Source organism: Pituophis catenifer, unplaced genomic scaffold (genome assembly GCF_029215685.1).
Source record: "Pituophis catenifer annectens isolate HBS135680 unplaced genomic scaffold, rPitCat1.0.hap2 SCAF_3, whole genome shotgun sequence".
Classification (NCBI taxonomy): domain Eukaryota; kingdom Metazoa; phylum Chordata; class Lepidosauria; order Squamata; family Colubridae; genus Pituophis; species Pituophis catenifer.
In genome coordinates this window covers 161,547,281-161,559,607 of record NW_027256883.1, presented here as the reverse complement: position 1 = coordinate 161,559,607, position 12,327 = coordinate 161,547,281, and the positions used below count along the sequence as shown (strand labels likewise).

Sequence of the window (12,327 nt, the reverse complement as noted above, 5' to 3'; positions counted from 1 at the left end):
TAATATAGACTGAAAATCCAAAAGAATAAAAACAGAAAATAGAAAATGCAGAAAAGAGGAGAGGAAAGAAAAATGATTTCTCATTCTTCAATGGTCCTCAGCCCTGCTTTCACAAAGATGCCTTCAGTCTACCATCCTTCCCCCAGAACCCTGATTCAGGAAAACCAGCCTTCTAACCTACATCCCTCTCATCTCACACGAGGGTGGTTCTTAAGTAGGACCTCCCTAAATGATGTTACAATATAGACAGTGTCAGTACGAGCAAAATTCTACCTGAGGAAGATCAACTGAATGGCACTGTCCAATATTTAATTGATATGACAAGGCAGAAGGATGTGTCTGCTGAAGCAAATACCTTCCACACAAGTCCTGCTGCATAGAATTGATAGACCAGCAAAGGAAAACAGACTGTCCAAACTGTCTCTCCACACTGGCATTAAATGGCATTAAAACCGCAAATGCATTTTAATGTATACAATGAAGTATGTTAGAGCAAACAAGTCTATGCACAGCATCCATGTCCAAACTTTTTATTCAATAAATTTCTAAGTGAACAGAAGCTGAAACAATCACAAATATACTGACCACAAGGGAGCAGCACATGATCAGTTAGCATCTCTCTCTCTCTCTCTCTCTCTCTCTCTCTCTCTCTCTCTCTCTCTCTCTCTCTCTCTCTCTCTCTCCTCCCTCTCTCTCTCTCTCTCCTCTAAAAGCATAAAGGAAGATGAACTGTATATGTTGTTGTTGTTGTTAGTTGCGAAGTCGTGTCTGACCCATCGTGACCCCATGGACAATGTTCCTCCAGGCCTTCCTGTCCTCTACCATCCCCCAGAGTGCATTTAAGCTCATGTCAACTGCTTCAGTGATTCCATATCCAGCCACCTCATTCTCTGCTGTCCCCTTGTTCTTTTGCCCTCAATCTTCCCAGCATTAGGCTCTTCTCCAGAGAGTCCTTCCTTCTCATTAGGTGGCCAAAGTATTTGAGTTTCAATTTCAGGACCTGGCCTTCTAAAGAGCAATCAGGGTTGATCTCCTCTAGGACTGACTTGTTTGTTCGCCTTGCAGTCCAAGGGACTGCACCATAGTTCAAAGGCCTCAATTCTTTGGCACTCAGCCAAATATATAGAACTGTATATAAGTACTATCAAAAGATAAGTGAATTTTGTAAATGTTATACAAACTAGTTATGCTGTTTACATATTCAAAGTAAGAAAACTGAATATCTTAGGTGCAGAAGTTTCAACCCCTTTTAGCCAATACTTTGGCAAAAGTTACATTTTTCAAACATTTCCTGTCTTTATATTCGGGGTGAAGGGTGGGGAGAGAAAGAGGTAAACAATTGGAAGGAAGGGCTATAAACTTCTCCACCTGCCATATTCACTGTTATTTTGAATCTGTACACAGCCGAACACAAATAATCAAATTTGCAAAAAGAGATCATGTTTCACTTGGCACCATTTAGTGGTTGGATCACTTTTTGTTCCCTTCCTAATTCATTGAAATGTGATTTGAATGGAGTGCTGAAACTTTGTTTAACTGTGATGGGGTCTAAGCTGGTTATCAAGAAAAGCAGTTGAGGTTACAGCAGCTGGCTCAATCAAAGAATCTCTGAGTCAAAGTCTATTCCTATTAGGAAACATTAATAAAAGGATCAACCATACATGTATTATTATAATCACAAGTGCTTGAGGTATTAAGATGATACAGTTTGACAGACTTTGGCTTAACCTTCTAGGTTACCTATACATCGCTATTGAATATGCACCCTATGGGAATTTGCTAGACTTCCTACGCAAAAGCCGAGTGTTGGAGACAGATCCTGCCTTTGCCAGAGAGCATGGGACAGCCTCAACCCTCACATCCCAGCAGCTTTTGCAGTTTGCGTCTGATGTAGCCAAAGGCATGCAGTATCTGAGTGAAAAACAGGTCTGTATGCCAAGCAGCCCGACTCTCTGGACTCACTGATCAGTTATTTGCTTATCTAGTTTCTGTTTCTGCTGTGTTTCACAAACAAAGAATGGTAGAACTGTGACTATTGTAGGGAATGACTTCACAGGACTAAAATAGTACAAGTGTTTTCAGAAGGAATTATTGGGAATTTTAAGAGCTAGAAGCAACTGGGTATTTGTTAAAATATTTTGAGGATCAGACTCAATAATGAATTCTGAAGTAATTTCTTCAGTTAAAGAAGAGTTTATTCATAATAGGCATTCTACTTATTCTGTCAGATTTACAGTGAGAAGCAAGCATGAGGTAAAAGCACTCTCTATTTATATCAAAGGGGAGGAGTCAAGGATGGGGGTGATTACATATGAATACATTAAAGGAGGAGGAATAAATTAACTCTTAATATCCTGTACATATATACATATCTCTTGTTATAGAATAAGGCATTTACTTATGACAAATCCCCCTCTAAATGCCGATTCGATATATAACAATGATTGCATTCGGATTCAGAGCTATATAGTACTTGTAATTTTGATGTCAAGTATTTGTGTTGTTTAGAAGGTAAAGGTTTAGTTAATATATCAGCTATTTGTTCTGAGGTTTCGCAGTGGATTGCTTTAATGAATCCATCCTGAGATAATTGTCTGACGTGTTTAAATTTGATATCTATATGTCTGGATCTTTGACCAATGGCGTCAGATCTTGATATTTCTATAGCTGCCTTATTATCTTCATGTATGACAAATGGTAGTATTGGATTTTTCCAAATATCAGATAATAAATCATTAAACCATACTAAATTATTTGAGGCTTTAGATAAACAGACGTATTCTGCCTCTGTCGTGGAAGTCGCTACTAAATCTTGTTTCCCAGTGTACCAGAATATTGGGCAACCATTTAAAAATAATACATAACCTGAGGTGCTCTTTCTACATTTGATGTCACCTGCCCAGTCTGCATCAGCGTAACTGGTGATAATAGGTTCTTTAATATTATTGGGTTCTAAGAGTAGGCAGAAATCTATGCTGTGCTTTAGATATCTTAGTATTCATTTAACTGCTTCCCAATGATACATAAGTGGCTTACTTACATGTCTAGATAATAAATTAAGTGGCAGAGCTATATCAGGCCTGGTCCAATTAGATATATACAAGAGAGAACCAATAATTGATCTATACAATGTATTGTTCTCGAATTCAGGCGAAGATTCATCCATATTCCTTAAAAAATCAGTCTGCATAGGAGTATCGCAAGGTTTGGCATCTCTTAAATTGCATTTTTCCAGAAGTTCTATAATTTTATCTCTCTGAGATAATTTGAATCCCTTTCTTGTCTTATTGATTTGAACTCCAAGGTATTTGTTTACCCTTCCTAGCGACTTTAAAGAGAAATGTTCACTTAGCCTGGATACAAATAAGTCTTTCTTTTCTTTATGTTTGCCTATATACAAAATATCATCCACATAGATTAACACAAATTCTAATGATTCACCTTCCTTTCTAACAAAAAAGCAATTGTCTGCAGTTGTGGCTTTGAAATCCATATTTTTAAGCACGCTGACAAGACATTCATACCAACGCTTGCCGGATTGTTTTAATCCGTACAAGCTTTTGTTAAGTAACCAGGTCTCATTTCTGTTTGTACATTGGCTATGAGGTGCCCTTACATATATCTCTTTGTCGAGTTTTGCATGTAAGTACGCAGTCTGCACATCATATTGAAAGACATCAAGATTGAGTATAGCTGCTATGACTAAAGCTGTCTTAACACTTTCAGTTCTTACAGTGGGAGAGTATGTGTCAGTGTAATCCTCAGGATATTTTTGAGCGTAACCTTGTGCGACTAATCTAGCTTTATATAATTTATTACCCTCTTCTAAATCTTTGATTTTGAATATCCATCTGGTGCCTATAATTGTCTTGTTCTTAGGTGCAGGGACTGGTGTAAATACACCTAATTCACGCAAGCTGTTCATTTCTTTTGTTATGGCTAATTCCCATTTTTCTCTTTCTTCCATGGGAAGTTTTAACACTTCCTCGTATGTGTTAGGTGTTGGTATCTCGTCATTCACACACATTATATAATCCTTATACTTATTAGGTAATTGTCTTCTGTTACACCTGATTGTTCTTATTGGAATGCTCTCATTATCGTGTAGATATCTTGCTTCCTTTTTGGTTAATGAATCTGTTTTTATCCTGGTGTGGTTACCTGTCCATGTTTTGTTTTTGTCATCATGTGTGTTATGTTCATGTTTCTCTCTTTCTATTCTGTCTTGTTGTTTAATGTTTGGTTTAGTATTTTGGATTATCTCGTTAAGATGTATCTTAGACCAGTTGGCCTGTTCATGAAACACTGCTGTTCTTGAGACTATGAATTTGTTATTACTGTCAATGAATCTATATCCTTTTGTGCCTGTTTCGTATCCCATGAATCTGAGCCTTCTGGATACGTTATCTCCCTTACGTCTTAATTGTTTTGGTATGTGTACGTCTGCTGTAACCCCAAATATGTGCATGTGTGAAATTTTTGGTTTCCTATTGTACATCACTTCGTATGGTGTTTTATTTAGGATGCTAGACCAGGTCCTATTTTGGGTATAGTTTGAATATAGTAATGCTTCTGACCAGAATTGTTTTCCTAAACCAGCATCTTCTAATGTACATCTAATCATGGTTTGCAGTGTCGAGTTCTTTCGTTCTACTGTACCATTCTGAAAAGCAGAAAATGGGCTAGTCGTGAAGTGTAGCATTCCTTTGTCTTTTATCCATTGTGAGAATTCTTTAGACATGAATTCAGATCCCCTATCTGTCATGATTTGTTTTATTTTGATATTGTGTTGTGTTTCTACACGTTTGTAAAATTCTTTGAATTTTTGGAAAGTTTCATCTTTGTGTTTTAAAGTATAAACAAATCCATAACGGCTATAGTCGTCTACAATAGTTAGGAAATATCTTTTTTTGTATGTGATGGTTGGTGTTAATGGACCAACCAGATCCATATGTACCAGATCAAAAATTTGGTTAGAGGTCCTTGTTGCCCTTTTTGGTTTTGGGTTAGTTCTGAGTTTTGATGATTTACATACTGAGCATTCCAAATAGTTTTTACAATCCTTTATTTTAACGCCATCAGCATGTTCAATCATTTTTTGTATTACAGGGAAACTTGCATGTCCCAATTTTCTATGCAACATGTGTGCACATTCATCATGAATTGGTTTGCCTATATTGGGCCTTTTGTTATTGTGTGTATCACTAGTGGGTGTGTCTTTGTGATTATAGTGTGTTTTGGGTTCTTCATTGTCATTGTTGTTACTATGTTCACTGTCTATGTTAATGTCGTCATCAGTGTCTGCATTAATGTTATGCAACCATTTATCTTCTGTTACAAGAAAGGGTAGACCCCCTTCGATAATTACACTATTCAATTTAGTCCCATCCTTTTCTAGTATTGCTTTTCCTCCAGAGAAGATTATATTTATGTTGAAATCTTGGCTTAATTTCACTGCACTAAGTATGTTATGTGATATTTCTGGTATCAACAATACCCCCTCTATTTTACCTAAACCAGGTATATTTACATTTCCTTTCCCTATGACTTGAACATTTTCTTGATTGGCTACTCTTATCATAAATTTATCATTTGTGAATGAAGACAGTATTTTCTTGTTATTTGTTGTATGATTAGTCGCCCCTGAATCTATGAGCCAAGCATTATTTTTTGATTTTTGTGTGATGACATCGTTATGTTTATCTAATCCATTTAATGATCCTGATTTTCTATCCCTTGAATTATCTCTATCCTTTCTGCGTTCTCTGTAGTTTGGGGAGTCCCTATATCTGTATCTATCAATAGATGATTGCCTGTCTTGATATCTACCCCTATAATCACGGTTTTGTCTTTCCCTATGAAACATGGGGCAATCTCCCTTAGAGTGTTTTCTGGATCCACAATTGTAACATTCAATTGTTTTTTGGTGATTCTCTTGGAAGGCTACTCTTTTTGCCTGTCTGTGTTCTGTGTATGCATTGTATCTACTTTTCCTCAAATTATCTTCAGCTATTAACTTGTTTGACAGACTTTCTATGGATAAGTATCCTAGATTGATTGAGTCTAAGTGTGATATGTAGTTATCCCATGATGAATCTAATGAGTTAAGGATAACGCTTTTCATTGTCTGTTCTGATATTATTTCTCCTCTTAGATGTAATTCTGCTCTGATTTTGTTTAAGGATATTAAATGTTCACTTATGGTGGTTCCAGATCTTAATTTGGCTGAAAAGAAATCTTTAGACATCCTAGTGGTTGTTGCTACACTTTCACTATGAAACAATTTAAACATGCATTGAATTATTTCTGAAACAGTAAGATTATGCTTAATACTGTAGTACATGGCAGGTGATATGCTAGAAATTATTAAATAGAATGCTCTGTGATGCAGGCAGTCCATTTTTAGAGTCCAAGGTCTTTTGGGAGGATTGGTTATAAAAAATAATAAATTTTCTTTCATAAAGACAACCTGAATTTGTTGACACCATTCCTGTAAGTTGATGCCATCAATTCTAAGTTTTGGGAAATCACTAGGTAGATTCCCAATATTATTATTCCCACTACTTACAATTGTGGGTAGTCCATGGTCCTGTAGATGTTGAAAATTGCAGAATGGTGTGGGTATTCTGCTGATGAGCTTGAGAGGTTCTCCTTCTTCATAAAGTTCATTGTAGTTCTCTGTGTTCATCTGCGCATGCGCGTTGGTCATTTCTCTGCTGAAGCCGCTGGGAGAGGTTCTCTTTGCTGTAGCTCCCTCGTAGTGCTCTCCTTCTGATGATTCGGTCTCCGGCTCGATCTTGGGTGCTCTGCTGGCAGCTGTGGTTCGTCTCTTCTCTTTGGAGCTTTCTTGCTTGGGGTATTTTGTTCTTTGGATCGTTTGCGGTGTGGGGGAAAGTTCGCAGGGCCCTCTGGGTTCAGGTGTCGTCATCATCATTGTCCGGATCGAGTCGTGCAGGCTTTGAGGTGTCTGTTTATTTCTTCGTCTCTTTTGTATTTTTGCATTATCGGCTTTTATCGATTCTTTTGAAATTGTTAGACTTGTGCCAAATGTTTTAAATAGTTTTCTCATGGGTGTTTCGATTTCTTGTTCGGTGGATGATTCTTCTGTATCTGTTTCTGACTCTTCAGAAGAATAAATATATTTTTTGTTATTTTTTGTGTTTTTTCGCGCCAGAGTTTTCGAATGGTGCATTCTGATTGGTTCAGCCGTGTTCATTTCTGTGGCCGGTTGAAGAAAAGATGGCTGCCTTTCAAAATTTTGAGCGGGACCTCTGGTCTTGCTTCTGGTCATTTTTTCTTTCGTTGTAGGTTCGCTCACCATTTTTGTATTTTCGGGTTTGGCTTTTTCAATGACTTTTTCTCTCGCTGCTCCGTTTTCTTCCAAGAAGCCTCGGAGTTCCGCGATGAGTTTGTGGTCATCTTTTTGACTTTTTATTAGCCTCAGTATCTCCGATCTGAGGTCTTTGTCTTTTATTTCGTTCTCTTCTTGGTTGTCGGTTTCATCTGCTGTTTCTTCGATGTCTGTGGTGTTATCTTCAGATTCTTTGATTGTTATATTTATTGGTTCATCGATCATTTCTTGATCTGTTTTTGTTTCTTTATCATTTGCCCTGGTGTTGGGTCTTTCTTTTTTATTCTTGAGGTTTTCTTTCTTAGGCATGTTGGATTTTATTGAGTCAGTTCAACCATCGACTGCTACCAGTTTGTTAAAATATTTTGAGGATCAGACTCAATAATGAATTCAGAAGTAATTTCTTCAGTTAAAGAAGAGTTTATTCATAATAGGCATTCTACTTATTCTGTCAGATTTACAGTGAGAAGCAAGCATGAGGTAAAAGCACTCTCTATTTATATCAAAGGGGAGGAGTCAAGGATGGGGGTGATTACATATGAATACATTAAAGGAGGAGGAATAAATTAACTCTTAATATCCTGTACATATATACATATCTCTTGTTATAGAATAAGGCATTTACTTATGACAGTATTGTTCTAGTATGAATTAGAACTGAATGAACTAGAATTTTGAATCACAGATGGTCTTGCATTTTCAGAGAAATCCTTGAGAAATTTAGGTATGAGATGCACCAAGGAATTCCAGTCCATTCATAGTAGAACATGTGAGTGTTGTCATTGCCTGTAAAACAGTGGCATTCTCTGCCACTAGCTATATGACTTATTATTGTTGCCTCTTTCCTAGTTTATCCATCGAGACCTGGCTGCCAGAAATATACTGGTTGGTGAAAACTTGACCTCCAAGATTGCTGATTTTGGTTTGTCCCGAGGAGAAGAAGTTTATGTAAAGAAGACAATGGTAAGTTTGGTAGAGAATCACAGCAAAGTGGGAATTAGAGTAACTAGAATATTCCTTGAGAAACACTCTCCCACATTGCCCAGGCTTCTTTTCAGTGGTGGAATTCAAATTTTTTTACTACCGGTTCTGTGGGCATGGCTTGGTGGGTGTGGCAGGGGAAGGATAGTGCACAATGTCCATTAACTCCCCACTCCTGGGGGAAGGATATTACAAAATCTCCATTCCTACCCCACTCTGGGGCCAGCCAGAGGTGGTATTTGCCGGTTCTCCGAACTACTCAAAATTTCTGCTACCAGTTCTCCAGAACCTGCTGAATAGCACCCCTGCTTCTTTTCCATTTTGAAGAAAAGAGTGTTCCATATCTTTGTCTTTGTTGTCTCTCCTTCTTCCCCTGTTTCTGATTCAGGGACGTTTACCAGTTCGTTGGATGGCCATTGAATCCTTGAATTACAGTGTATACACAACTAAGAGTGATGTGTGAGTATCCTATCCTTTGGGAACAGGGTTCAGATTTCAAATGGTAGGCAACGCTCAATCTATCACAAAGTATTTTGATCCGTTTCTCAGCTGATATAACAAGGAAGGTATGTTGTGGCCAATGTTTGAGTCAAGCATTTCCAACTAGTTGTATTCTAGGTAGATTGTTCATGCTAGCTAGAACTTATAGGAGCTGACATCCAGCAAGTTTTTGGATGTTGAAAGACATATAAAGTGACTTGCAATTCGTAAACAGAAGGTACTGACTTTTTAATATTTTCTTTTTCTTTGTAGATTAAGTAAGGAACCAAAACCAAAATAAAACGTAAAAAACCCAACACATTCTATTACTAGGCTAAATGTACTAAAGGCCCACAGCCCACATCCTAACTTATCTTTCTGTTGCAGGTGGTCTTTTGGAGTCCTTTTGTGGGAAATTGTGAGCCTGGGTAAGCTCCTATCTAGTGGGAACAGGTTGGACTTTGTTCCCTCTATTATCCTTCCATAGTCTGCATCCTACTTGGGGCCCACACTGCATTGTACAGCTTGTTCTTCTCATAAGTTCCGCTTCCTCAGACTTTTCTCTGTGGCAAGAAAACTTCTTTCATTTTGTCTCAGCAAGATGAAGTAATCAGATTAAAACATTCATTATGGAAGCAAGCACAAAATGTGAATAATTTGAGGATTCTCTTGAGGGAGAAGATAAAGTTTACATAAATTTCTATTTAGCATTCCATCTCATGCTTGTTGCTTTGATATTTTCAACAATGTTGCACTTTTCACTGGATGGAGACAAAAGATAAGATGGTACTAATATAGAAATGGACAGTTCTGGAAGAGATGGTAGCATTCAGATACCAGCTTTGTCCTGATAATTAAAGGCTGCTATATATATGCATCATACCCCCAAATGGGTAAATATGGCATTTTGTCTGCTCTGTCTTTCCTCTTGCTAGGAGGGACACCATATTGTGGCATGACATGTGCCGAACTTTATGAAAAGCTGCCGCAAGGATATCGCATGGAGAAGCCTCTCAATTGTGATGATGAAGTGTAAGTAGAGGCCCTGTTCAAATATCCACTTTCTGCATATTTCATTCTCTACTGTCTAATGTATATTACATATTTAACCATATTCCATTGATGGTAACTGGCAGACTAGGACTAGGTTTTCACATGTTCCCGTTATTTCATTCTGGTGGAAATGATAAAGGGAATTGAAAACAGACTACAGGTACTCCTCAATTTACAACAGTTCTTTTAGTGACTGTTCAAAGTTACAATGGCACTGAAAAAAGTGACTTATGACCATTTTTCACACAACCTTTGTAGCAGCCCCATCATCATGTAATCAAAATTCAGATGCTTGGCAACTGGTTCATACTTATGACCATTGCTGTGTCCTGTGGTCAGATGATCACCTCTTGCAATCTTTTGACAAGCAAACTCAATGGGGAAGCCAGATTCACTTAACAACTTACTATTACTTATCATTCACTTAACAATGGTGGCAAAAAAAATGTCATAAAATGGGGCAAAAGTCACTTAACAAATGTCTCACTTAACAACAGAAATGTTGGACTCAATTGTGGTTGTAAGTTGAGGACTACCTGCAGTAGCTTTTCAGAGTAGACCACCCTGGCATTTCCTCTTCCCTCAATGTTTTGATGTTGTTGTTGTTTTTAATTCATCATTTCCTCCTGCAGGTATGAATTAATGCGTCAATGCTGGCGGGACCGGCCATATGAACGTCCACCATTTGCTCAGATCTCAGTGCAGCTCATCCGCATGCTAGAAGCTAGGAAGGTATTGATATCAAAAGATAATCCTACTGTGATCTAAACAATTACTGTGACCTCTAGAGTATTTATAATTAGATACCATTGCCCAATGTTACCGGTAGAATAGCCAAGGCACTATTTTCATGGCCTTCAGTTGAAAAAGTCACAATGTCAACTGTATCTCTCACTTTATTTCAAAATGATGGGATACAAGTAGCCCTTAGAGATATAAACCAATAGGATTATATCAAGCAATTGTCCCAAGGCATGATATAGAATTTACTTTTAGCACTATCTCAGTATAAGGTGAATTACTATTATCATTTAGTCTGTAATCAAAACTAGAAGGAAAACAGAATTTCAAACAAAGGATGAGAAGAAATCTCCCTTCCGAGTAGTCTTTAATATGATTAATATTAATATGTTTCTCCTTTGCCAGGCATATGTGAACATGGCATTATTTGAGAACTTCACTTATGCAGGAATTGATGCAACGGCTGAGGAAGCATGAGGACTTAACTTTCAACTTTGGCGATAAATAGAGCCCAGATGATTGGGACTTTCTTGTGCATTTGCCTCCTGGTGATGTCAACAACTTACCATACAGACTGTGCTGGGCACAGTGTACAAATGGATGCTGTTAGTTTAGAAATCTGCAGAAATCTTAACATGTCAACTTTCCCTAGAGTGGAGGAGAGTACCCTTGAATGGATTGTTCCAAAATGGGAGCTTTTGAAAATAAAACTTTAAAGGTATTTCCTGTGTAAGAGAGAAGCCCCTCAGTCCAAGGGAGAACATTGTGTAAAGTGCTCCACCATACTGAAGAAAAAAGATCTAAGAAGTTTGGGATCCAGTCAAGGATACCATGATTACAATGCACACCATACAAGAAAAGATAGGCTCACATTACTGCAAAATTCCTTGGACAGTATTACTGAAAAGGTGGGGCTGTTGGCAAACAATGCAATTCATTCCAGAACCCAATTTTCCACAGAATAACATCTATCCATAATGATCCGTTTCATCAACTAAAGCTACTTTTATTGAGACTGATGATAATTATGGAATCTTGTGAGTCTGATTGTATTGTATCTCACTGTCAGATCTGCCATCACACCGCTTGGGCTCTGCTTCACTTCAATGGCAGCCTACCATAACAGATGGGGAGGGGGATGACAGGAACCAGAAGTGTCAATCAGAGACAACAGTTGAATGATCCAAGGACATGGGCATGGGAAAGGAATATGAATGCCCACCAAAGAGGTGCCAAACTGTAGAACTCTTACCAAAACAACTAATTTGAATTTTATTGGACACTAGCAAGATGACCAAGGGGGAGGGTCTGGGAGAAGGGAAACTTACCAGGTTTATGCAGAAACTTTCAGATCTGGCTTTTCCTACGCTGTAACCACTTGGTTTAATAATAGTACACCTTTCACTACGAATGGAGTTCAGATTCTTTCTTTCCTAAACACCTTTCTTTCCTAAACAATCTGCGAGAGGTCTGACACTCATTGTGAATTTTGGAGGCATCTGTCTGAGCTGCTTCCAAATGTTTCCCCCTCACTCTTGACTTAAAAAATGTTTCAACACTTTTTGCCTAAGTAATGGTTCCTGCATATTAGGAATGCATACCTTGCCATAACTTTATTTGCTTACTCTCTATACCTTTTTTCTCATTTCATTTCTAAACCACAAACTCATAATATTCCCATACAGTTAGGGAATTACACAGAAATCTCCTTCAAATTACCA

At 37.8% G+C, this 12,327-nt stretch overlaps 1 protein-coding gene across 1 annotated transcript in view; it reads left to right on the top strand.

Moving 5' to 3' along the window:
- TIE1 (tyrosine kinase with immunoglobulin like and EGF like domains 1) overlaps positions 1 to 12,327 on the top strand; it is a 43,735-nt gene extending 31,408 nt beyond the window's left edge. The window contains exons 16-22 of the mRNA XM_070939635.1: positions 1,736 to 1,926; positions 8,201 to 8,314; positions 8,721 to 8,791; positions 9,200 to 9,240; positions 9,748 to 9,844; positions 10,498 to 10,597; positions 11,012 to 12,327. Coding sequence (XP_070795736.1) covers positions 1,736 to 1,926; positions 8,201 to 8,314; positions 8,721 to 8,791; positions 9,200 to 9,240; positions 9,748 to 9,844; positions 10,498 to 10,597; positions 11,012 to 11,083 — 686 coding nt within the window. The 3' untranslated portion in view covers positions 11,084 to 12,327. The remainder of the gene's footprint in view (positions 1 to 1,735; positions 1,927 to 8,200; positions 8,315 to 8,720; positions 8,792 to 9,199; positions 9,241 to 9,747; positions 9,845 to 10,497; positions 10,598 to 11,011) is intronic.